This window comes from Limulus polyphemus, unplaced genomic scaffold (assembly GCF_000517525.1).
Source record: "Limulus polyphemus unplaced genomic scaffold, Limulus_polyphemus-2.1.2 Scaffold937, whole genome shotgun sequence".
Taxonomy (NCBI): domain Eukaryota; kingdom Metazoa; phylum Arthropoda; class Merostomata; order Xiphosura; family Limulidae; genus Limulus; species Limulus polyphemus.
The window spans coordinates 60,725-88,384 of NW_013666547.1; the positions used below are offsets into that span (position 1 = coordinate 60,725).

General features: G+C 33.9%; 1 protein-coding gene across 5 annotated transcripts in view; it reads left to right on the forward strand.

Moving 5' to 3' along the window:
- The window catches only part of LOC106461336 (serine/threonine-protein kinase unc-51-like), a 72,863-nt gene that overhangs the window by 36,410 nt on the left and 8,793 nt on the right, over positions 1 to 27,660 (forward strand). For 3 of the 5 annotated variants that reach the window (XM_022388204.1, XM_022388206.1, XM_022388207.1), the window contains 16 exons: positions 1,550 to 1,586; positions 4,109 to 4,159; positions 5,660 to 5,856; positions 6,051 to 6,152; positions 8,797 to 8,855; positions 14,351 to 14,433; positions 15,047 to 15,091; positions 15,415 to 15,650; positions 15,805 to 15,844; positions 16,550 to 16,601; positions 17,099 to 17,441; positions 23,295 to 23,397; positions 23,526 to 23,684; positions 23,969 to 24,223; positions 24,527 to 24,652; positions 25,134 to 25,384. In XM_022388204.1, coding sequence (XP_022243912.1) covers positions 1,550 to 1,586; positions 4,109 to 4,159; positions 5,660 to 5,856; positions 6,051 to 6,152; positions 8,797 to 8,855; positions 14,351 to 14,433; positions 15,047 to 15,091; positions 15,415 to 15,650; positions 15,805 to 15,844; positions 16,550 to 16,601; positions 17,099 to 17,441; positions 23,295 to 23,397; positions 23,526 to 23,684; positions 23,969 to 24,223; positions 24,527 to 24,652; positions 25,134 to 25,384 — 2,139 coding nt within the window. Of the gene's footprint in view, positions 1 to 1,223; positions 1,280 to 1,549; positions 1,587 to 4,108; positions 4,160 to 5,659; positions 5,857 to 6,050; positions 6,153 to 8,796; positions 8,856 to 14,350; positions 14,434 to 15,046; positions 15,092 to 15,414; positions 15,651 to 15,804; positions 15,845 to 16,549; positions 16,602 to 17,098; positions 17,442 to 23,294; positions 23,398 to 23,525; positions 23,685 to 23,968; positions 24,224 to 24,526; positions 24,653 to 25,133; positions 25,385 to 27,660 lie in introns of those variants that run through there. The other 2 variants (XM_022388208.1, XM_022388205.1) reach the window with 2 other exon arrangements.

The window sequence follows — 27,660 nt, forward strand, 5'->3', positions numbered from 1 at the left end:
TAAACTTATATTAAAGTTTTTCTTCATTGTACCTGATGATGACAAAACCTTGTCGAAACGTTGTACGTTTGCTGTCATGTTAAACTTATATTAAAGTTTTTCTTCATTGTACCTGATGATGACAAAACCTTGTCGAAACGTTGTACGTTTGCTGTCATGTTAAAGTTATATTAAAGTTTTTCTTCATTACCCATTTAAGCCGTCTCCAGCCATTATTAGTCTCAAAGTGGGTTCCTCGTCATCGAATTTAAAGATATAGTGTTTACTTGACTTCAGAGGCAGGCATGTCCTACAAGGAACTCTAAAATACCCAAATTTGATTGTTCACAGTTCGAAGATGATGTGTACTTTTTTTGAACCAGCGCGACACTCAGAATGACACTCACCTGTATTAGTCGGGTATTGCCTGTGTCGCGCAAGTGCAAGAGTAGTAAGATGTTTACATACCTGAATGTGTTCAGGATGTTACAACAGTTAATCATAACACTTTCGATGAGTTTGACAATGACAGAAGATGGGCTGCTAATAACCTGTTTTATTTCAAAAACATATACTTTGAAGAGTTATGCGAATATAAAAAAAAATGCAGCTATAAGTGATAAATTTCTAAATAAATAAAAAAACGGTGAAAATCGCAGAAAAGGAATAAATGTATATCACACTGGAAATATTTAATATTTTAAAAAGTTCGTTGATCCGTCATTACAAAATATGATTACATCTAATCCATAATTACCATAAGGAGAAAGGATGATTGGATTTGTAGCTAGGTTTTAGAACCTGCCACAACGAAAACATTGCTTCGAAGTCAATGCCCCACGGATGTGGTTAAACCAAAAGTACGTTGCGTAATTGGGCAACAGTTGCCTATCTGTACTTTGCAGAAATGGCCTTGAAGCTTCAACAATTGTTTTGTATGTTTATATCTCGTAGTTTACGTAAGAGCTGAATGTAGGTCAAATTGTTGTTTTCATATTGTTGATTTTATTTTTTTAAAAATCTTTTTTTTCGTACAACAAAAAACTTGTTGTACAGTTGGTGTGTTGTCTGCTCAACTGTAACAAATGGAATCCAAATGATATAACGGTTTAGTTTACTTCATTTAGTTAGTATCAAGTTGATAAAATATAACAACATAAAACAATGCAGAAGGCCTAAAGGTAAAAGAGGGGAAAGGAGAACGCGTGTATTTCTATTTGTGGCGCCGTCATGTCTACTGTGTTGTTATACCTACAGGATACAAAGAACAACTCAAGTTCTTGGACTTCTTTTCAAATGAGTATTGCCAACTGTTGTTTGTGAAACTGGCAAAGTTCCTACATTTAGTTTACGTCATAAATCCTTTTCCTTCTTTTTACTGTTTTTTTTTTCTTCTTCCAGGAAGTACTTTTCTTTTATTATGATTTTTTTTTGTAAAAGATTTATTTTAGGTTGAAATGATGAAACTAATTTTAATTTCATAAAATCTTTTCCTTTTTAAAATGTATATAAAGAATCAGTTGTTTTTATAATAGATAAATAGAATAAATAAGATTTTATTTTGTTTCAGTATTGCAATGGAGGCGATTTGGCAGATTATTTAAATGGTAAGGAAAACCGAAATAGCTGATCCTCTAACTTGTGTGTGTGTGAGAGAGAAAGAGAATTGGTTTACATTAATGCACTAATAAATGTATATATGAATTATTCCGTGGATGTATTACTCCCAAACTATTGTATAACTATTTATATCTTAGCACAATAATAATTCAAATGAACACTTAAAATGTTAACTTTAATACAAATATGATGAATTTAAAACCTTAAAGTATAAGGTATGTCAGCTGTAATGTAAGTGTATAAAGGTATTTTAGTTATTGTATATACAGCTGTAATGTAAGTGTATAAAGGTATTTTAGTTATTGTATATACAGATGTTCATTAGGTAATGTAAGTGTATACAGGTATTTTAGTTATTGTATATACAGCTGTTCATTAGGTAATGTAAGTGTATACAGGTAGTTTAGTTATTGTATATACAGCTGTAATGTAAGTGTATAAAGGTATTTTAGTTATTGTATATACAGATGTTCATTAGGTAATGTAAGTGTATACAGGTATTTTAGTTATTGTATATACAGCTGTTCTAAATGTAATAGCAGACATTTTACTAGTTTAATTATCAAAGTTACTCAAACTGGGGAATAAAAGATGCATAAAAAAAATAGTTTTTTAATGAAATATAAGAAGCGGCAAGACCTGTTAACTTTTTTTTAGATGTATTCTGTAGGGAATATTATATGCCATTACTGATATGAAAAGGAATGAAGATCTATACGATAACACTTTAAAAACTAAGGAATGAAAATAGACAATCGTATAACATGATCACTTTTCCCAATTCAAAAGTATATATGAATAATACTTCTGTACAGATTAACCAAAGAGATGGAGTGGACCATTAGCCAAGATATATTTATAGTTCTTTATGCAGCAAATATTTACTCACAGACAACTTCTTATGTTTTTATGGGTCCAAGTGTGGCCCTGTGGTTAGCCCTGAGGAATAAAGTTTCGGTGGGTAAAGTCCTGTTACTGCAAAAGAAATTAGGTAGCAAGTGCAGATAGCCCTTGTGTCTAACTTTGCACGAAATCCAACAAAAGAATCTAACAACTTTTGTTGTTGATATTCATGGTCCCAAGTGTCTACAGTTATATAATGTTACATTTTATTATGAGACACTCTTATTAAAGAATCGTATATAATAATATGCACATACAGCATAATATGACACTTACTATTGTCTAATATTTTTGTACCTGTGTTTTCTGAATCATCATGAGTTGTCTGAATTCATACAAAACACTACTTACTCTATGTCTAACTCTAACTTTCTATAAACTTGTGATACTAGAGAAGTTTATTTGCCCATTAATAATTATAAATCAGGGGTAAAATGACCCAATAACCCATGTCTTTCAAAAAACAGACCTTCCTGCTTAAGACTTAAAGTGAATATTTTTTGATTTACGTGTAATAGAAACAGGTTAATTTAAATATTTATATGTATACATATATACATTTGGTGTGTGTGTAAATTTGATATAGTCTAGCCACAAAGTCAATTACATATGATAGTTACACTGTGTTTGTTATACTTGTGGAATGTTGTGGCACAAACATGGAATAGGTTTTCTTGTATTAAACTCTGATTCATTCTATTTCAAGGAAGGTTTATAATGTTAAAGTCATTGTAACAATTTTCAGTTCAAACTTTGAATGTTGTTATTTTTCAATAATTCCTAGAAACAAAGCTGCCTATGTTTGTTTTTATTATGCTGATTGTGTGTCAATAATTTTTTCACCAAACTAGTGATTAGATTTTACTTATAAAGAAACATAATTGGCCTTGTTTTTCATGTTAATCAACTTTTGATTTATGTGACCAGCAAGAAAAAAAAATAGTTATCATTTAAAAATGTGTAAAAAAATTTGATTCCATAAATTTGGTTTCCTCTATACAGAACTAATGACAAAATAGAGAGAGATCAAAATCAGCTGTTAAAGAAATATGATAAATTAACCACATTACAAAACATAAAAACATATTTAATTCTCAGGCAGTTCTGGGTTCCAAAATTCCATCACCAATGATCTGCAACACACACATCAAAAGTATGTAATGTATTACACAAAACAAGCAAATTGTACTGTATTGATACATATTGAAGAACTAAATAATACATAGAAAAGAATGGAGGATCTTTACAAAGATCTGCAGTGAAAATTCTTACATTTAAAGCAAAGAAAACTGAAGTTTAACACTAAACTCTAAATAGCAAGAGCAAAAGAAATATTAAATATGGAATTTGTAAATTCCAAAGCTGTCTGTTTATTAAATATACTTTTATGCTTTGCCTTGGTATTCTTCTTTTTAATTAAACTTTGCTTTCAGTCAGATGAATGTCTAACATTATGAACAAAACAGCTTTAAGTTTTAACATCTTACAAGAGAAAGCCAATGTGTGGAGACTAATGCTTATTGTTTTTAATCATTTACTTCAATCATATGTACAATAGATTTATTGAAATACCTTTGTTTCTCATTTGTTTTGCTTGTTATTTCAGCAAAAGGAAAACTTGGTGAAGACATAATCTACTTGTTCTTGCGTCAGATAGGTGAGTCATGTAGTGAAGTAATCTTGCAGTCTGTGAGCTGTTGCAATGACAGTTAATCATGCTGGCAAAAAAAATCCACTTAACCTAAATGTCATGAAATTATTAAAATTTTTTGTAACAAAAGATTTTATGTTCTTAAGCTTAAGAATATCTTGAATATATAGTAACATTTTAACATTAAGTAAACTTTAGGACATTTTTCCACTTGTAGAAATAAATTATTATTTGAGCCTTACAAAGAAAATAAATTTGTTTATTTGTAGAAATGTCCTAGAGAGTTTTTCGATTTTAAAAAGCCTTAATATTTAGTTTAGCAATTCATTTATAAGTCAAATACATATTTTGCATTTCAAATATTAATGTTTAAAACATGGCTGTAGGCTATAGTGAAAATTTACCCAAAGTCCAAACACTGACAAGCACATAGGATCACCCTTACATATTGTATACCTTTTCCATTTGGGTGTAAAATTAAATAATACCTTAAATTTTATTTCAAATTTTAACTGAGGTCTGGATCCCAGTAACCTCATAGCTAGCTACAGTCATAGCTTGAGATTTCTTTCTCAATGGAAGTATGTATTTAGAATAAAGTAGTTCCTAAAATTTATATTTTACACTGCACACATTAAAGATGGCTTTTATGTGCAATGCTAACTGATCCAACCAAGATTAGCCAGTCCCAATTTCTATAGAACCAGTTACATCTGGATGGTAAAATTATGAATATATTTTCGTTAAGTATTATCAAAGGAATGAAAATAAGGCTGAGAAAAATATTGTTCTTCTGAGGGGTTGTAGGAAATATCTTGAGATGATCTGTTGTAACATCAGGCATCCTTTTGAGGTCACTGATCATATTACATAGATGAGCTTAAAGTGCTGGAGAATAGAGAATGTTGAAAAGGATCTTAAGTTGTTCAATAACTTCAATAAACTTTTGTCTATAGCTTAAAAAAAGAAAAATTTTGTCATTTGAAAAATATTTGATTTTGGGTGTTTTAAATTTATATTTTTGTTTTAGATTAATTAGTCTAGTATCAAATTTGTGTTTTTGACCACAGACCTTAGTGAATGTCGCCCAGCCAGCCCACAAAAATATAAAAGTTGAACTAATAGACCAAAGAAGTTCATTATAGCTCAAGACTTTTACAAAAATCCAACCTATGTGGGCTAGAAACTAAATAATTAAATTCAACTTTTCTAAAATAATTTTTAAAGAATTAAAATTTCTTTTAAAAATACAGCAACATAGTAAACAAGATAGACTTACACTTCTCTATAACTTGAATTTTTGAATTAATACACTTTTTTAAAGATCAAACACAAATCAAAATACTTCTTATGGTTTTGAGACTTAAATTATCTCTTATAGCATAAATGAAAGGTAAGAGTGCATGAAGTAGACATACCAACTTTAACTATTGTACTTAGATTATTATCTGAAGCTTAATTTAATAATTGTTAGCAGTGTATCTTCCAACTTTCTACTCTCAATAGCTGCAGCCATGAAAGCTCTGAATGCTAAAGGAATTGTACACCGTGATTTGAAACCTCAGAACATCCTTCTATGTTACACTGAGAGACCCAACCCACCCCCAAATGAAATTCAGTTGAAAATAGCAGATTTTGGGTTTTCACGATTTTTACAAGATGGTATAATGGCTGTAACTTTGTGTGGATCTCCTATGTACATGGTAAGCTGATTAGATCAGAAAATGATGAAGGCTACTACCTTAATAACAGAAATGTATAGCCTAGTAACAGAAGGAATGAAGCATAGTATTACAGAAAATATATCCCACTGTAAAAATCTTTTTGTAAGCAAATGACAGCATAGTGAAGAAAACTTTATTTTTTATCTAATTAAATGTTTTTACTCATAATTTAGGCTCCAGAAGTGATTATGTCTCTACAATATGATGCTAAAGCTGATTTATGGAGCATAGGCACAATAGTATACCAGTGTTTAACTGGAAAAGTACCATTTCAGGTGAGAAAACATCTGTCATGTGTTTACTTTATGACAAATGCTTATGAAAGAAGTATTTTGACTATAAAAAAAAACATTGGCATATCTAGTTATTTTAAAACTTGTCCTTGAACACTTAAGTTATAATCACACATACTTCCATTTCAGTGTTTGTTATCAGAATACTGTATAAGATAAAGTACAGCATAAATTATGTTTTGTTATTAAAGATTTTGAAATTTCAGGTTACTTGTAATTGATAAAGTAGAAAATTGACAAAAGCCTTTGCCAACTTAATAACATGAAAAAAAAACTGTCTAAATCATGGATACAATTCAGTATTAAAGTATCCGAGATTTGATATTCGTATGTTTGATATGAAAACTTTTATTGATTATTAAGGAATTATCAACAAAAAAAGATATTTTGTTTGTTTTGTTAAAGTGGATAAGGACCATTAGAATGTAATCTGAATTGTCATGTCCTTTGATAGTGTAGCTTATGTCAATTAACTTGTACAAAAATTTAATCATACGTTAATAAGAATAATGTTCTTAATTCTGTACTACCATTGGAACTGTTTACTCCTTTGTCTACCAGTTTCATTCTGATGTTCTTTATTACTCACTGTGACCCAACATTGCTTATGTAAAGAACAGCAAGTTCTATCTGAAGCCACACATCTTGACAAACATTCCACAGGTCCTTTATTGTATATATGCATTGACTCCTAAGACCATGTTTAAGTGAACCAAATGTACAGAAGTTCGTAGGTGCATAATCAGGTGACTTCACAAATATATCAGAGAAGGCAATTTTGAGAGTGCAATGGTTATTGGTGGACTTCTGATTTATTTTAAAAAAGCCTTGTGTAATTTTTACTGTTAGCTACCAATACATACATATCAGTAGTAATCTGCTGTTTTGTACTACCATTTTAGTTTTAGGAAAAATTATTTTTTATTTTTAACTTAAGAAATAATAACCTTGTTAAGTAGGGGACATGAACAAATTAACAGATGGTAAAATAATGTGGGTGCACTTCAATGCTCAGGTCAGTGGGTGAAGTATCAGTGATAGGCTGCAAAAACATCAGTGACTCAAGATAATCAGAATCACAGAAAACAGGATGAGAGTCAATGCTAGTGAAATGGATAATGTACCAAATCTAAAATTAAATTTGTATGTGGCATTAACTAGGGGGCAACAACATTTCAGAGATTGCTTCCTTCAGCACTGGTTCTGAAATAGCTATGAAAAATATGGCCCTTGTTCTGTTTCAACAAAAGAATAAGGTCTACCATTTTGTTGAACTAAAAATGATAGCAGAGTGAGATTTAAAAAAGTGGATTTAACCATTTTTGTACTACAGTTGAAGCATAAGACCAGGAAAATGACTGGAATTTGCATTATGTACAATTAAAAGAAGTACAGCATTAAAATAATTGCACAATAAATAATTTACTAAAAACAGGGAACATCCCTAAAAAGACTACATGTTTCAGTGTTCTTATGCTTCTGTCTTCAGGAGTAAAAGTTGAAGTTTAAACAAGACTTATATTACAATACAATCATTTGCATTCCTTTGGTACCATCTAGACTTAAACACTCAGAGTTTATAAAACATATATCCAGTTCTTTATTTATTCTAAACCTAAACCAACTGCTGCATTCAGCACATTACTCCAGTCTGTAGCATGAAATGTTATTCTAGACTGGAACAATGTTAAACTGATAAATCAGATGGAATTGAAATGTGAATTAAATATCAGAGAAACAATACAAATTGAAAAAAACAAAGATATTGTCCTGATGTAGTCTTTGCACCCTGGTCATACAATTGAGGAATTTCATATCACACTATTTGTGTCAGTATTTTCTCCTGATAATAACTAGACTTCACCTATACTGTACTTAGACCTCATCCCAAACTTCAACAAGCTTCCTTCTTTTGTGTGCAAAGTTTTTGTTTTTTTTACCTGCAGTTTGTCTTTCTCTCACTAGTATTTCTGGGAAGAAACTTGTATACTTTTGGTTTATGCTTCTGTGCAAGAACCAAACTTTTGTTAATTATATTGTGCACAGTTGTTTGGGATATATGTAACTTGAATTAGCAACCCTTTTCTGTGTCAGTTGGGGTTTCTGAATAACCAGTCTTTGGATTTTGGCAGTGGTAGCAATAGTGCTACATATGGTAGGATGATGTTTAGGTAGTTTTACATCTTACACTGGTCATCTTTGGCTGATACTGCTTACTGTGTTATAGACAGTCTTCTCTGAAATTGTTGTGACACATTCCTCTAGCCAAAAGTACCAGTGGCAGCATTGCACTGTTAAATGGTCGAGGTGAACCAAATATATAGGTGCTAAACATGTATGCAGTGATGAGGGTTACATCTAACCTGGTGACAGATCACTCTATAACCATATAAAAATTGCTCTTATAAAGTGTGATTAACCCAATGTATAGTCAGCCAAATAACATAATTATCCATTTTATAGAAATGGAATTTATGAAATATTTTTCCTTCAATTACTGCAACATCATATGTAACAACTATTCTTTACAGTATAAAAGGAAAATGTGTGTATGTGCATGAATTTATACTCATATAAGTGTGCAAAATAGAATTATTTATTGTTGATTAATATTTTATATTTGCAGGCCCAGACTCCACAAGCCTTAAAACAGTTCTATGAAAAGAACAACTTTTTGTTTCCAAAGTATGCATTTTTATTTTGTTATATTTTACACATGCTTTCATTTATTAAGAGAAACAAAATAATGACTACATTTTAATGTTAAAGGTTATTTTCAACTCATCAGTGTCAACCTTTGTTATTTGGAGCAACTGTCATAGCAAAATAGAACATTTAATTTTTTTATATGGCCAGAATAGTACAAGGCCACAAGTAGGTACTTGTCTAGTCTGTACTCGAGGCTGGCAGTGTGACTAACTTTGTGTTTACTTTTTTGAATATTAATCAGAAATGTAAAAGAAATTCTGATACGGTACATTACCTCCACTCACGTATATAGCTATTCTTGTTCTCTATGCAAAAATGTTTTCACATGCCACAAGCCTTACACTCCAATGTACCCCATGATTATGGTGGTTCAACTGTGTCTCGCATGAAAATCATCATGCAACAACCCTACACCAACAGGAGTGCGACACACCTTACCGACACATGTGACTTCCTCTATTTGATTCTACCAAACTCTTACTTCTTGTCAGACAGTGCTATAGTCAAGACAAGTTTCGTTTGTTCTCTCATCACACGTTTTTTCTCATTAATATTATCATATGAAGTGGAAAGATCATTCATATATTTTACTACTGTTTAATTTCTTAAAGTTTTCAGTGATAACTTACCTTGTATATTATTTTTTTCATTTGAATTATTTTCAAATTTTCATCATTTTATGATGATACCAGAGTTAATGTTAACACTTCATATATTCTACAACCTGCTGTCAGCACAATTACACAGACTTCAGGTCAGGGGAACTCGACTGAGGATTTTTTGGCCTTAATTCGTAGGGAGTTTGAACATTATGTGAGTCAATCTACTTCTCCCGATAGGGCTTAACTTCCTCCTGAACCTGCCGAACCTGTTTGTGACAACAAGGATTTTGACAGCCTTTTTCCTTCTCCTCATTACATCGTGCCTTCCCACACCCCTCCAACAAAATCTGCTAGGCCTAATTCAGTCTTTTAAGACATAATTTCTCAGGTTTGTTCTGTTTTATCCATTTCAAGTCCAACAAGGATTTTGAAAGCATTTTTCTTCCTCCTGATTACACTGTGCCTTTCCACACCCCTCCAACAAAATCTGCTAGGCCTAATTCAGTCTTTTAAGACATAATTTCTCAGGTTTATTCTGTTTTATCCATTTCAAATCCAACAAGGATTTTGAAAGCATTTTTCTTCCTCCTGATTACACTGTGCCTTTCCACACCCCTCCAACAAAATCTGCCAGGCCTAATTCAGTCTTTTAAGACATGATTTCTCAGGTTTGTTCTGTTTTATCCATTTCCCCGATTTCTTATAATCCTGTTCTTTCCTTATTACAAGACATCCCTTCCTCCCAGTATTTTGTTTTCCCTCCTCCTGATGTTGGGATTCATGCTGAGCATTTTGTTTCATAGTTGTGAGCTGGTACTAGCATGCCTCACCTCTCCAAGGGCCACAGATCAGTTTGCTTTGGCTTACCATCAGACAGATTACTCCTTTCTTGATTCTCATCAGTTAGAATCACTAGTGCCAGTATGGGGAGCTGACACCAAAATTCCTGTCCATTTATCCCAAGTCCAGTGTTCCCACCTTTGTCTTACCCTTATGACTCTCCTGCAGTACTTATCCACTATGCACCTTCTTTCTGAGGTACTCCACAGATCTCCAGAGGGATTTTTGGAGGATACCAACTTCTTCCTTACCTCTCTGTTGGCACAATTATCCTCCTCAGTGCTATCTCTTCACACGTGGTTTCTTTGCTGTTGGGATCTTTGGGCAAAGGGTGCTGTTTTGTCCCAGATTCATTTACTGTTCACTTAACTTCAGGACTTGCAAATGGCTCCTTTACTCCAATAGTCCATTTTGGGGAAATATTCCTAAAACTTTGGAATCTGGAATGTGTAAAAATCTGTGAGACAACATTCAACCCTTTCATCTTTGGTTGCTTGTTTGTGTCACCCTGGGCCCTTGTGATCCCCTGTTCATTTTTCATGTCTGAGACCCTCCCATCCTTTAACTTTTCCTCCCACTAGGGTTTCCACAGTTCAGTTCATTGTGTTTATCAACACAGGTTTCATTGTCTCCAGCAGTACTGGTGACTATATTGTGGGTTCCAGTCCAGTGGGGGCTCGTTTGACTGATTTTATTCTCCTCTAGCAGGAATTCACTACTGATCATTGAGTTCTTCAGGTCTTGTCATTCAATTCCTTTCCTTTACCTCGGGATCCTCCTACCAGTCAGAGGTGGTACAGACTCTTCTATAACAGAGAGCTATTGAGCCTGTCAGCCATCTGCCCCCAGGCTTTTACTCCAGGCTGTTTGTGAAAACTGGAGACTGGTGTCCTGTGATCGATCTGTCCCACCTCAATCAATTCCTGGATCTTCCCCATTTTATAATGGAGTCCTTTCTCACACTAAGATGGGCTTTCTCTCTGGGATTGTGGATGACCAAGATAGATGTCTCAAATGCCTATCTACACATTCCTATTTCTCCTCGGGGCAGACACTATCTTCAGTTGGCCCATCATGAGGTTGTGTATCAGTTTTGCAACACGACCTTTAAGGCTTGCTTTGGCTCCATATGCAGCCCCGGCATGGCCAGGTAATTAAGGCACTCAACTCACAATCTGAAGGTTGCAGGTTCGTATCCCCATCCTACCAAATATGCTTGCTCTTTCATCCATGGGGGCATTCTAATGTAATGGTCAATCCCACTATTTGTTGGTAAAAAAGTAGCCCAAGAGTTGGCGGTGGGTGGTGATGACTAGCTGCTTTCCCTCTAGTCTTACACTGGTACTGCAGATAGCCCTCGTGTAGCTTTGCACAAAATTCTAAACAAACAAACAAACTTGGCTCCATATGTCTTTTTTCGGGTTGTCAAAACTTTTGCCTGGCTTATGCATGCTTGAGGTTTGCACCAACACTACAACATGGATGACTGGCTTCTATTGGCTCATTCAGATATGGAGTCTTCACATCACAATTGTCTCCTTCTGTCAAAGCTGCTCATGTGAGTGGGATTTTCAAGTTGGAGAAGTCTTTCCTGTCCCATATCCAATATCTTGTCCACTTGTGGGTCTTTTTCAACTTCCATCTCAGTCAGACCCAACTTTCTCCTGTTCGATTCCATTTGATGCAGCTTTCAGTTCTCCACACCCTTGCTGTTCTCTCTCTCTCTCTTTCTGCTCATGAGGTTCTATTACTTTTGTGGATGTTTGCTTCTATGAAAGCATTTATTCTCTTGGGTTGGAAACATATGTGGTCTCTTCAATGTACTCTGCATGAGCAATCTTGTTCAGGATCCTTTGGATTCTCCCATTACCCTTCCTCCTTCCCTCATCGACAATCTGCGTTGGTAGTTGAACAAGGCTCACACACTGTTTTCCTCACTTGGCTGTTCAATCATGGAAATTTGGTCATTTCCATCACTGGATATTGAGCAGCCTTATCCCACACCTTTCATTTTTCCCAGTACTATTTTGTGTTTGCCTCCCCTATCCTCTCCCTCTTGTTTCATTTCTTCCAGATTCATAGACCTCCTCATCGAGCAGTCTTGCCAGATTGGGACATCAGTATGGTTCTTCACTTCCTTACTCTACCTTTGTCCTTTTGTTATTTGTTTCACTTGTCCCTTAAGACCTACTTTCTACTCCTATTAGCCTGGGGCATCATTGGTCTGATATATTTGCCATCAATGTCTCATGCACTCTATACCATTCCACATATGTTCTCCTTTATCCAGATTGATTTCCATCCTAAGACTTCGGCAGCTTGTAAAGGTAATTCTTCCTTTTCACCAATTTCCTTTCCTTCTATCTCACACCTTTATTACCAGTCTGATTAGGATATTCTTCTATGTCCCATAAGTGTTCCTTGTTGTTACATTGCCCACATGGCTTCCTTCCATGGTTCTCATTCTCATTCCCACTTTTTCATTCTCTGGCAACATTCCTCTGTTCGTGACCTTTCTCCTTCAACACTTACCACTTGGGTTCGGCTTTTGATTTGATTGGCTTATTCCTCCTTGTCTCCTTCCTGAAATCTATTCCAGGTGTCATAACATCAGATCGGGCATCTTACCTTTTCCCTAGTGTCTTTCATCCATTGGAGGTAATTCTTCAAAACAGCATCAGATGTTTGTTTCTTCTTCGTCAGGGTATTGTCTTCTACCTGTCACCATCCTTCAAACCTTGATGAGGCTATGACTAGGTAATTTATCTTTTTTATATATATTTTAATTTCTTTCAGGAGCATGTCCCTTTTTATTGTCAGAATCCCACTCTGTGGCATGTGTTGTCTATCCAGGTATACTCAATATATCATCTACAGCCTATCTTCAATGGGATTGAAGTTATGATATCGTGAAGTTCAGATCTAATTCAACCATTTTCTCTCCCTTTTGGGTGAGTTCGTCCATTTTTTTTTCCACCAGTGTCTGTGAGACCTGTTTTCACACTGGGTGAATAGTATACCTGGTACAGAAGTGTGGTCTTCCACATATGATTCTCTATTTAGAGGATCATCAGTATAAAGTATTCTTCGGACACATTCGAAGGGTGCTTCTTTTTCTTCCTCGCACCAGTCCCTCCACCTCTTCATTGTGGGATTCTAGGAATGTATGTGTGAGTTGAGGTAATAAACTGTATTGCAAGTTATAATTTTCCTATGCTGAAAATATATTTCCGATAGGTACCTATCTCCTCCCCATGAAAACCGGTGCTTCCTTTTCTACTTGAACTCAAAATGATAGTTTGATAGAATCAAATAAAGGGAGTCACATGCGTTAAGGAGGGTGTGTCACACTACTATTAGTGGAGGGTTGTCACATGATGATTTGAATGGGAGAATCAATTAAACCATGTGAATCAAGAGGTGCATGGTAGTGAAAGGATTGTAGTATGCAAAAAACATTTTGCATATAGAGGGCAGCACTGAATGAGAATAACTGTATGTTTAAGAGGTGAAAACCTATTAGAAATATATTTTCAATATAGAAAAATTTTATCTTCTGCTGATAATTAATGGTTTGTTATTATTATTATTATTATATTTTCAAGTGTGTTTTAGTTAAAAAAAGATTTAAATGTACCTCTTGCATGTAATAATAAACAGAGCTGTTAATTTAATTGTTCAGTTTTCATTCTTTGTCAAAATACAAAAACGTTGTAAACAAAAATAATTGCTTGAAACTAATTGAGATGTAGAAACATGACACTTGTGAATTTTACCTGATACATTTGTTACTTAACAGATAAAACAGTAAACATAGTGTAAAACCTATGAAAAACATGTCTTATGAAGCTAGAGAAAATAACAAACTTATTATTTTGACACTTTTTATAAAAAATAAATCAAAATTTGTTTCATTTTAAAAACAAAGTAGATAAATTAAACTTTTCACCACATTTCTTTGTGTATTTTAATTTTAGTAACTTTTCAACCTTTTTAATAACAAGTTTGATTTTATGCTATTTCTCCCAGAATTCCATCTTGGACCTCAGCAGACCTCACAGATTTATTGATAAGACTTTTGAAGAAGAATGCTAAAGATAGATTAGAGTTTGGTAAGTTAGCTAAGATGTAATATACTTAGTTTTTTATTTCACAGTTGTTTCTATTGAAATAATTAAAAGGATAATGCATTAAAAAGATTTATTTTGATGTATATATTTGATTTCTTCCATGTTTTTTTCTAAGTTTGTGAAAAAATGTTGTTTCTATTACAAAATAGTTGTCCTGGATTTTTTCTATTAATGTGTTTTTCACTCATAACATAGTAGAACTTTTGAACAGATTTATATATTGTTTTGATAACAAAAAAAACCTCAAATTTGTCTTAATAATTTTTTGTACCAAAAATTGGATTCTGAAAATGCAGCATTTATTTGTAATATACAAATCTCTACATCCCCAGTATTATTTAAAAGCATGTGTATATATGTACTTTTAAATCATTAACTTTTTATTTCTAGTATTTACTCATTACAATATCAGTAAAATCTGGTTTTGTGTTATGTATCCAAACAATGTAAATATTTTGAAGCATTCTAGAGACATAAATGAATATTCATTGTTGTATACTCAATAATTAGAAGTAGCGTAACTAAGGTAGATGTAACAGCATAAGAAAAGGCTTTAAAAGTTATTGAGTATGTAAATTATGTTTCTCATTTGCAGATGATTTCTTTAGTCATCCATTTTTAGAGCCACTCACCAGGACAAGTAAGAACTATGATTTAATATTATTAAAGTACTTGACTAATGATTACAAAGCATTATAACATTTACTCACTAAACTTTCATTGCAACATAATTTAAGTGGTGTTTTTCTCAGTGATTATTTTGTAATAATGTATTTGAGTAATGACTAAAATCACAATAGAATTATAATGTAGTTTGACTTTAGTTTTGTTGTGTAATTATTTAAAATTTTCTGAAACAAATTTGAAACTTGTAGGTTATTATTTTTACCATTATTTTCAACATGTTTAATAATTGTGTTAGCACAATGTAAAGTTCTAAATTATATCTTTTATATATTCCAGGTTCCCCTATGCCTGTTCCCAGTCGACAGTCTGTGCCTCTTGAAGCTTCTCCTTCAAACTCTTCTATTTACAATTCTCCCATATCTGGGAACTTGCCACCTTCTCCTCAAGGGTGGTGTGGTAGCAGAGATGAGCCCTTGATTGAAGCACCAACCACTATAGCTGCTTCACCATTATTGGACAAAAGGTCCTCTGGTGATAAAGAAAGAAATTCCTCTTCTTCTCTTGAAGATCAAGTAAGAAGGTTTAAACCAACAGCTTTGTAAGGCAGAAATTAACAAACCAACGGGGCAATTAAAAAACAGTTATAACCCATGTATTGATAATTTTTATGTAAGTAAGAAGATTACAATTCATATTGTTTTGCAACTTCTTTCTTTTTTTCTTCAGGGTTTTGTGATGGTTACAAATGACCTAGCAGAACAATCAGGTAATTAATCTTTATTGTGTAAAGAATACTTTTAATATGATAAACAGTTACTATATTTTAAATGATTTAATAGTTAAAAGCTCAATTTTTTTAAGGGAGAAGTTATTGGTAAGTGTTTCAATCTACGAATTAGTTCTTAATGTAACTTAGAATGTTTTAATTAAACACAGACTTAGCTATGATAATATCAGTTCTTACAAAGTATTTTTGTGTCACTGTTACTAAGATCATGTTGAAGCTTAAAAGTTTCATATTATATAGTTTTTTAAAAATAAACTTTTACCTTGTTTTATGAAAGCCATTTTAGACTATGAATACTGCCACAGTATAATTGTAACATTTTTCTTCACCATTGTATCATAAGGGAAGAAAAAATCTTAAGTCCTTGGTAAAGATGTTGTTATTGTCTGTTCCCATACATAAGATTAGTTTTCTGAATTACCAGTGTTCATCAATAATCACGTTCAAGTGCTTTTAATGTCTCTTTCATGCTGACGGACATTCTAATATAATAACAAATTATAAGAAAAGATATAAATATCCATTAAAAAGTATCATTGGTTTTGTAAAAATTCTGAGAATCTGTGTTTCTTTTTTTTTCCCATTCAGTGTGTAATAATACATGTATAATAAACTTAGATTACTAGAACTTGTTAATACTGAAAGTTTTTTTTTGAAGCCTAGAAAACTTTCTATCTCTTGTAGGAAGTCAGGAAGTTGGCAGCTTGCAGAAGATGCTTCGTGCCAAACATGGCAGGTAATTTGTTAGAAGCTTGTAGGTCATTATTTGTTTTGTGTAAGATAACTATGGTCCTAGTTATACACAGTTTCTAGGTTTTAGAGTAATGTTCTTTCCAGATAGTACAGTTTGGTAAGATTATATGTTTTTAGGTTCTTTGTTAAAGCTTTTTTTACTTTTGATGTCACAATAAATTGTAAACCCTAAGTAAAACAAAAAATTTAGTTTTGCTATGGTTTATAAGTTCAGATCTTGAAAGTTTAAGGGAATATTTTCATTGAAATGTAACTGAATTGCAATAAGAAAGTCAGTTAGGATGAACGTTTTGGATAATGTTTCACTTTAGTGTAGACAAAATTCATCAAATCAAAAGCACATGTAAATAAAACAGAGTTAGAAAGATACATTTTATTGCATCTTTCTTCAAAGAAATAGACATTACTATATATGGTTTATTCATGTTATTTAACTACTGATTGTGATTTCAGTTGTATATGCTTCACCTTCCTTTCCAGATGCATTGTTTATGCCAACTCATCTCCAAAGGCTCTTTGCAATGTGCCTGATAATCATTACTCCAGTGGTACTACATTTAATACACATAGGGTGTCAGAAATTAACTTACCTCAACCTTCATCCCTTCCAATGAGTGGTTCTCCAGCAAAACAGATTTTGGAAGTAGGAACCTACCAGCAATCAGAGCCAATACCTGTCCCCTCTCAGAAAACAATCTATGAACAAATTCAAAGAAGTCTGGAACGTGATCTTTTCAACTCTTCTATGTCACAAGGGGAAAGAGCATTATCTACTCCTTCAACAGCCCACATGTATCATGGATCTTCACCAAATACAACTAAGGTTTCTACTTAAATGTCTTCCTTTTGCTGTTGGGATGCTTTGAGTAGTTTTAGTAATATTACCGAATTATCTTACTTGATAAATATATTTAGAATTAATAAAACTTTTTTGTATTTATACTCAGATATACTAGAAATCAATGGAGTATAGATTGATAAATACAGGTCTTCAAACACTTTACATCCTGAAAAATTATTAATCTTAATTTTGAATTCCAATATGGTCTTACTTCCTTTCACACAAAGCTATATATCCATCAATTTCGTGCCATTTCTAAGCATGTCCATAGCATGTGTCTACTCTCCATCACTAGTACTGTGCCACCTATATTGGCATAGCTAGCTCCCTTTATTATTCCTGCTCAATCTTCACTTTCTCGATTGGAACAGCATTGTTTAGACGTGTTTTCTTGCATGTGGCTATCGTTTATGAATGTGCTTCTTTGCCATTTCAAATTTTTTTCAACAGTGTTATTTTAATGCATTTGCATTCACTTGTTTCAACAATTTTTTTGCATTTATTTTTTGTTACCGAATTATAACAGATCTCAGTAGGAATTTGCAATCCATGTATCAACTATGGAAATTCCTGTTACAGTCGAAAATTCTACTGGTATGACTTCCCAGGAATTGGGTTCGACTTTATTTGCAGATGAGGTACAGGCCTTAATTTGCATGTTCAGCAAGCAATTTCTTCTTCTTTTCAACATGACAATGTTTCTGAGGATAAGTAAAATCAATGAGAAGTCTTTTCACTTTTTTTTTTCCAGCACCTCCTTATTTTGGTCTGTCAGACTTGAAACCTCTTTAAGATTTTTACCTTCCACCAGTGCAGTGCTGCCATGTCATTCACTTTGGTGGAGATTTGTTTTTCTTCTCCTTTCTTCCTATTGCTTCCGGTTCTCCCAGGAGATCTGTGGTAAGTTTTTCAACATATACACTTCACACCTGGTTGATATACCTGTTGTAGGCATGGCTCAGATGCCATTTGTGTGGCATTGTCCTTATTTACACATTGGAGAATCAAGTATTTCACATCATCACTGCTCGGACTTAAGTAAGTTAGATACTTATGTGTCCTTTGTCATCTAAGTTACATTAGATGAAATGTAAGTTAGATATTAATTATTACTTTGTTTTTTTTAGATAAATTTAACCATTTTGCTCATTCATTAACCTTATGTAATTTCTAGACTCAGCAAGTTTCGTAGGTGTATTAGTTCATTATTAATAAGTACTTTAACTGGGTACATTTAGATTTTTTGTAAGTTACATATCATTTCTACTAGTGATATATAATTCATTGTTCTGTTTGAGTAATTTTCTTTTTCATAATTGTTAACTATGTGCCTTATCATCCTAATTTTCATCAGTGTAGGAATTAAAATGTTTTTTGCTTTGTTACATCACTGGTGTGTTCATTTCTTTCCCATTCATAGGGCTGAGCTTGGCTTTGGCTCCTCTTCCTATGTTCATGATACTAGAAGCCCTGTTTTCTCCCAATAGAAGTTCTTCCCCATAGTGCCTACTTTGTCAATAGTTATATATAGATCTAAGTCAAGTTTTCCAGTTCAGGGCCTTACCATTTGGACTAATCACGGCTTTTTAAATGTTTTGTTGGAAGGTACAAACCTTGCCCATCATCTTTATCTATGTGTCTTTGCACTTTTCTTTCTATGGATGACTGTCTTCTGCTTGCTTCTTCCCATTCCCAGTCCAAAGATCATACTCCTCTGCTCCTACATAAAGCAGCATGGGTGGGTTTCCAGAGGACAGTGGGGAAGTCTGTTCTTACCCCCTCTTAATATCTCATTCATTTAAGAGTTCTTCTTTCTAACCTCAGTTGGGTCCAGCCTTCTCCTCTTTGTCTTTGGAGCAAGCAGTTCACACAACCATAACGTCACATTTCTTTCAGCTTGAGATGTTCTATCTCTTTAGGGATGTGAGCTTCCTTGGAAACTCTCATTCCCATGGATCAGGCTCATATGCATTCTCTTTGGTGGACACTCCTAGATCAGTGGAACTTCTCAGATCCCTGGCTTGGTGGTTAAACAGAGACTAAACCATGGCAAGGGTGCTACTTACTCCAGCTCATCCAGATTTACATCTGTTCCACAGACTCATCTTTAAAGGGTTAGGGGTTCTTACCTTGACTCCTGGGAGATTTCTGTTTTCTTGTCCTTGAAGGAGTCTTCTCTCCATATTACCATTCTCCAACAGGAGAGGGAGGGGGTATGGTACATCTCAACATCTCCACAGTAGTCATTTATATCACAGAGCCAGGGCATGCTAATTCCAGGTCTTTATGCTTTTAGATCCTGGATCTCCTTTCTTGGCCCACAATCACCACATTGTGGTCTCATCTTACCATTTTTCTGGCTCCTTGACTCTGGTAGTGGATCGATTATCTCCTCCCAACAAGGTGAGTGTGTTCTCAGCTAGGGCCACTGCATGTATACCTTCACCACCCACTGGAACATCAAATTTCCTTACCTTTGGTCTCCTTTTCCTCACCCACTAACTCTAGGAGTGATCATGTTCTGTCAAGATTGGAGGAGTCTTCACACATATATGTTTACCCTCCTATTCAACTCCTCTCCAGAGTTTTTTCCTTATTCCAAATCACTTCATGTCTTGTCCTACTGGTGGCTCCATCTTGGCAGGTGCAACCATTGTTCCCATTACATTGACCTTTACTTGTACAACCTCCCTTACCCTTACCTCTGTCTCGGTCAGTCATTGTTCATGGCTTTTGTCAGGTCCATTGCCTCAGCCCAGGGGCTGATTCCATGTGTTGCATCTATCCTTTCCCAATCCATTAGACCTTCATTCATGTGCATGTACCACAGGCAATGGTATACCTTCTGCTTTTGATGTCTTTGACGTGATTTCTGTACTTCCAACCCTTACATCCTCATCTTTCCCTATTCTTCACCTGGTTGTTTGACAAAGGCTGGTCAACTTTGACCATGTCTAGCTATCAGGTGGCCTTGTCGAACACCTTCTGTTTCTCCAGGTTTTGTCTTCCCCTGCCATTTCTCTCCTTTTTCTGCTCCTTTTGAGCCATTCATCCTCCACATACCTTTGATTTGCCTGATTGGGATCTCAGTGTGGTCCTTTAAGCTTTTCCTGCCCAACCTTTGAACCTTTGTCTTCATGTTCCCTCTATTATCTCTCTTTCAAGACCTATTTCCTTTTCCTCCTAGCATGTTCACATCATCAATCAGATATTTCTGCCTTTAATGTTACTTGCTTCCTCTACCATTCCTGTTATGTTATACTGTATCCTGACCGGTCTTTCCTCCCACAGACCTATGCTACCTGTGAAGGCTGTTTGGCTTTCACATCTCCCACCGGTACTCCCATTCTGGTACCGGTCAATTTCTTTGTCTGATTCGCTCCTTACAGTGTTATGTAGCATGTCCTGCCTCATTTCAAGGTTCAAGTTCCCGACTTTTATTCCCTGGAACACTTCAGTTTCCTATGATCTATTCCATGTCACATAAAGTGGTTGGATTCATCAACTCATTAGGCTGGCATATTCAGACTTATCCATGAAAGGTTGCTGTCTCCACAACATTTCTTCTCATCATATCATAATACCTTTGACTTCTCACCTTCACCATTCATTGGAGGAGATCGTCCAGACTGGAATTTGGACTATTCCCAATACTTTTTTTGCTTATTATCTGCATGATCTGGCTGTATCTTCCTCTTGTGAATATCGTCTCGCTCCTGTGGTGATTCTACATATGACCATTTGCATTTGATTGGGGTAAATCTTATCACTTCCTTTCATTTATGTTTTTATTTTGTGCAACCCTAGTTTTAACCACTGATAATGGGACCCTACTCTGTGGCAGGTGTTGCATTGTCAGGTATGCTTTACCTTGCACCTGCATTATTTACTGATTGACCTATAACACTCACTGTAGAGGTGGGTGTTTCTGCAAGACCACTGGTGGCATACCCAGTGGTATATATATATATATATATATATACCTGTTTCTAAATATTTGTATGTTACACTCAATGATGTACCATCTCCTCACTCATGGACTTCATGAGTAAATCAGAAGGGGATTTCTGCCCATCCCTGCCAATCCTTTAATTGAATAAATTGGGGTCGGTCTGCTTTTCAAAATAGTAAATCATGAACACCCATTGCAGTTTCTCCAGTGTGATGTTCCTCCAGACTTCCCACTGCATTTACTTCTCCCTTTTTTCTTCCAGTAGAGCACAGGAGTCCTTACCAATTTCCAGTTACTGGGGTGGTGGACCATGGAGGCTTCCTCCTGAATGAGTTTAGGAATTTATTATCTATACTCATGATTATCTACTCAATGAGAAGAAGGCAAAGCTGGTTCCCCTTCTTCCATTTTCTCTGGATGCTCTTTCTCAAGTGGACATCTGTCAAAAGATTGAAGCAGGTCCAACCTATGCAGATCCTCCTAATAATACCGGGTTTGGGATGACACCACCCTGTTCCTGCAATTGTGTGCAGTAGACGCCCCTCTTCTCATTAATTCTGGTTGCAGGAGGTTCTTTCCCTGCTCATACGGTTGAGTTTGGGGGACTTCTTCTACCTCATAATGCCAGCTACAGCATGTACTTACACTTTTCTATGTTCATGTCCTCCTCATAATTCCAGATGCAGGATGTCTCTTCCCTGCATTTACAGTTGAGTGATTTATGATTTCTGCGTGTAATACCAGTTACTAATATTGCCTTGTTCTTATGGTTGAGTTGAGGCAATGCCAGAACCCTGTAATCCCGGGTTCGGTTTGTTGTACTTCATGCCTCTACGGAGTTTGTCCATTTTTGGCCAAAATCTAACTTCTTTTTGTAATTCCAGTTGCTTGACGTATGACCCTCTGTTTACTTATGGTTGGGGTTGATGAGTATATATAACACAGTCCACATGCCCTAGTCACTATGTTTATGTTGCCATATATTGCAATATGTTATAATATTTTTTTTTTATCCTCAACCTCCTAATACTGAGAATGAGTTATATAACCTACACCTACACCGGCCCCTCCACCTTTGCAATATGTGAGGAGGTAAGACTATATTGCAAGTTAGCATTTTTCTTACACTGAAAATGCATTTCCGATATTTACTTACCTCTTCTCATACCCTTCCTCCCCACTGCCAGTGTTCTTCTTTTGGGGCCTGCCAATTCTTGAAAGTGAAGATTGAGTGGGAATAGCAGAGGGAGCTAGAGCTGCACCAATATACATTACTATTGGTGGAGAGTGGTCACATGATATGTACATGTTCAGAAATGGTGCGAAATTGATGGGGTATACAGATTGGTTTGCTGATTGTGAAAATTTTTGTGCAATGCTTAGAGGGCAGAAGATAGTTTGGTGTGAGGTGGGGTAAGTACCTATTGGAAATACATTTTCAGGACAAAAAAAATTTTAACATCTGTTAACAGCATTTATTTAGATGGCTTCATCTGATGGCAACCATGACAACTAAATCACAAGATTTACAAAATACAAGCAGAATTTACAAAAATGAAGAAAAATAGATCTTCTAAACTAAATCATTTTAGTCTCCTTTTTTTTCTAATACTGTGGACTGAAACTAAGTTGAATGATTCTTCAACAGATATAAGAAGTTAATTTATGGAAAAATTTGCATTTATATATTGTTTTTATATTTACTTATCCTGTTTACTTAACACAGATTTACGTTTTATGATACCTATTAGCTGAAAACAAAAAAGGTATTTAAAGCTGTATAGATTTATTTGTAAAAATTTCTATATGCAATTTCCTTATATTGTATTTCATGCCATGTTAATATTAACTAAGCATTTATATTGGTTTTTCTGTTTTGTAAGGCTGTCTCAGAACCCATTACATTAAGGAAGGTCTCCATGAGTTCTCAGTCAAGTGAACAAAGTCAAATACTTATTGACATCTGTTCTCTCTCCCCACCTACAGGTAAATAATTTAACTCATAATTTATTTAATCAATATATTTATCTAAAAACTTTGATTAATTGCTAATTTCATAATAGTGTAATGTAATTTAATTTTTTGTTATGTTTTTTTATGTATTCTCATTGCAGTACAGTTTACCATTGGTACACCACCAGGGGGCACTAGAAGATGTAGCTACAGTGGAGGCGTTTCTCCTACATTTTCTGGTAGGCAGACACCCACCATTCACCATCAGAGTTACAGCCCCCCACCACCAACATTATCCACTTCTCCTCTTCGACGATCAAGTACGTTGAAATATTTATACACGTATCATATGTTTTTTAATATCAGTTTCTCTGACAAAAGGTTTGTTAAAATGTTTTAAGCTTTTCTTTTTTTTTGTATTTTCTATATAGCTTATGCTAACAGAACTGCTTTATTAGTATGAAGTCATCTAAGCATCATAAGAAGATATTTGAGTTCTATTCCTACCAGATCACTAGATACACTATTATCATTATATTAATTAGGAGGATGCTTTAAAACATTATGGGATATATTGATTATTTTGTTGTTTTTGACCATACAGACATTTTCTTGGCAGGAAACCTGCTAACCCTTGCAACAGGAAACCCCCTCTCTCCAATCCTTGATTCCCCTAGCAAAGAATTCTCCAGAACAGAGCAACCTCTCATGGAAATGGGGTGGCAGCAGGAATCTCCAAAGATGGCAACCAATGAAACAAAAATGCACAGATGCAGAAGTTTTCCATCCACTCGAAGAATTGGTTTTAGTATGAGAGCCATAACACTTCCTGAAATCTGTTCCCAGCAGTTTTGGCCTGGTTTGTGAAATTTTAAGATAATAAAACATTCACCTCCACTTTTGCTAATATTCTTTCTTTTAATACTTGAAACTGTAATTGTTGTAGGGGAATCAATCCATTAACATTAAGCTGCAATCTGAATATTTGTAGTTTTTGGTAAATATATAAGGTTATCAAATCATATCATACTTTTAATGAAAAAGAAAAAAGAGGTTCTTCCTGGATTTTTAATGAACTCTGTAATTGTGTTGTTTTTTCTCTCTGCATATGAAACTCAAGTACTTTACAAAAAACCTTAAATGTAATTTACATTAACCACAGGGAGTGGTTATGAAACTGCAGAGCCAGTGGACAACAAGAAATGTAATGTACACAGGTCGGAAAGCTCAGGCAGACTTGGAGAGAGAATGATTTATAAACCTCTATCTGTACCAGGATCACAGCATAGTAAGTTGACTTAATTATCCACATAAAATGGGAAACTTGAGTAAGTGCACATACCTACTGACAGTTATATTTTGACATAGAACTTCTATTCGTTCAGCAAAAAAGTTAAAATTATTTATCTAAGATAAAATTAACTGTAATCACAAATCAAGTTTTCTGAGCTTAAGTTTTAAGACAGAGAAAAGTATAGAAATTAACAAAATATCAATTTATATAAATAAATTTAAGAGAATGGGCAAGAAGTTCAATTCTAATAAGTGACTTGTATATATATGTGTATGTATGAATAGATTTGTGTAAGAACAATATTTAATTATAAAAAAGAAAAAAGGTATGCCAGAAATGTTACAAACCACTTTATTAAAAGAAAGAGAAGAGAGTGGCAGCAAAAGTTATATTCTAAAAAAAAGTATGTATGAAATATTATATATTAATACTATCTCTGTTTATATATATTTTACTTGTACATATGGCTTTTTAGTGTCTCGCAGTCCTCCAGGAACTGTAATGATGCCTTATGGTCATCCCACCACCCGCTGCTTTATCAATGAAATGGTACCTCATTGTGGATCCTTGGGCCATTTGCGTCGCAGCTCAACAGGTTGCTGTTTGTTTTCTGATTCATTCCCTACAAATCCCACCTGTTTTACATATGGTGGTACATCATCCCCAATCATGGAAGGGCCTCATATGTTTGTAGCTCCAGAATTGCCAGAGGAAACAATTTTAGAGGTAGCTGTTTATAGTCTTATTCAAGCATACATAGTGAATTAACCATACATTATCTGTGATTTGTAGGACTTGCATTTTTGGTCTTTCTCCTTAAAAATGTTATTATACAGACTTATAAGTAATATCTTTTGGTATTACTGAAGATTTATCAGTTCTTCAGTTTTGATAACTTACGTAATAAGACTTAGTTTTGGTATTGTGTGTAACTACCCAAAGCTCTACAGTATTTTTAGTTCTGCCATGTCACTTATTAAATTACCGGATCAATTTGGTTTCTCTCTGTCAATTGTACAAAGTTCCACATTCATTTCACTTTTACTTGTCACTTACTAAAATATCAGATATTTTTAGTTTTGTCTATCACTAAACTGAAGTATCATAGTATTTTCAAATCTGCCTGTCACCCACTAATTTACCAAATTTATTTTAATTTTGTCTAAGGCTTACCTGAAGTATCATAGTAGCTTCAAATCTACCTGTGACCCACCAAATTACCAAATTGGTTTTAATTTCATCTATCACTTATTTGAAGTATCACAGTAATTTCAAACCTTCCTGTTGCCCACTAAATTATCAGATTGATTTTAATTTTGTCTCTCAAGTACATAATATTCTATCGCTGGTTCAGTTTTCTCAAGTCACCTATATCAAATATGCAAACTAGTTTTAATTTATCTGTCACCTTCACATAGTTTCACAGTTACCTGATATCTTTTAATGTCATATTTTTCCTTTAATTTGTGTATTGTTAGCTATAATAATTTACATGTAAAAAAAGTAATTGCATAATGGTAACATCTAAATAAGACAAATACATTTTTCTTCTCTTTTTTTTTTTCATAGTATTGACTTATGTTTAAGAAATTCAATTTGTTAAAAGTAACACTACAAAATGCTTTATAAATTTGAGACACTGTTCATCTGTTAAATTACATTATGGTAAGATAGTTTTTTTTATTTACATACCAATTAGCTATCAGAGTAAAAACAGCCTGAAAAACCAGTTTAATTATTATAAAAAATAAAAGTGTATAAAATCTATTTTATTGTCTTTCAAAATTTGTAGTATGTACTGGAGGGATTTGCACATTTTTATAATAAAATTAGAAAAAACACGACCTTTACACTCCAGATAAGAGGACTTTAATTTTAATTTATGTAACCCTAAAACTCCAAGACAGACAAATACAGAGTTCTATGCATAACAAAGAATGTAAGAAGCTGATAGTTCTCCATTACAAACCACACCACCCAGACCAAGTCAAAAGGGGAACAGTAACAGGAGAACTGAAGAGAATAAATCAAACTGCTCCATGCTGAGTGCCATTCAAACAGCACAATAAGACTTTAAAACACTGCTATTATGATATGGATACCCTGAATGTTACACCAACAATGTTTTCAAATCACAAAAAAACAAAACAACATTACAACAGCAACAGACCCAAAAACAAAAAAGACAGACACAGAAACACCCACAATGAACATTTCTTTCATAAACAACACAATCACAACAAAGAATCATAAAGCCATTAAACAATCTCAACTGATAATCAACATAATACAAAAACCAGGTAAAACACTGAAAGAACTGTTTAGTTTACTTTTCATACTCACAATCAAAATGTGCTAAAAACAATGCTACACCAGAGAAAACAGAGTAAGAGAAATTTACCACACCAAAAACGTAGTCTATCAAATCATATATAATACATGTGGTGACGCATATCTACAGGAGAAACTGAAAGACCTTTTCACACATTCATCTTAGAACACATCAGTGCATTATATACATATGACCAACACAAAACCATGCCAGCAGAATACTTTCTAACAAACACGGAACCCCAAACTCAGAAAATCAAAACCTATTTAAAGTTTCTATCTAACAAAAGAACAAAGATTTTAAAAGAGAGAAAATATATAAAAGCGTTACACATTAACAAAAAAAATCCAAAAGTGAACAGAGCAATAGAGAGTACATGTAACTAAAAAAAATATCATTCAAAAAATATGCACATCTACCAATACACTTAACGTTATTACTTTTAGTTGAATACTTGTGTACTCTGATGTATTGCACAGTCTTACAATTCATTTGTAACACTGCCAGTAAACTTTGTATCCTTTCAACTTTAAATTTTTGTCTCTTACTTCTATTTATTATTCTATTACTTCTATTTTCTATTTGTTTTGTAGCTAATCATAAAACATTTTGTGATTCTCTTTGTGTTTATGTTTCACATAAGTAATATATGCCATATGTTAGTATAACT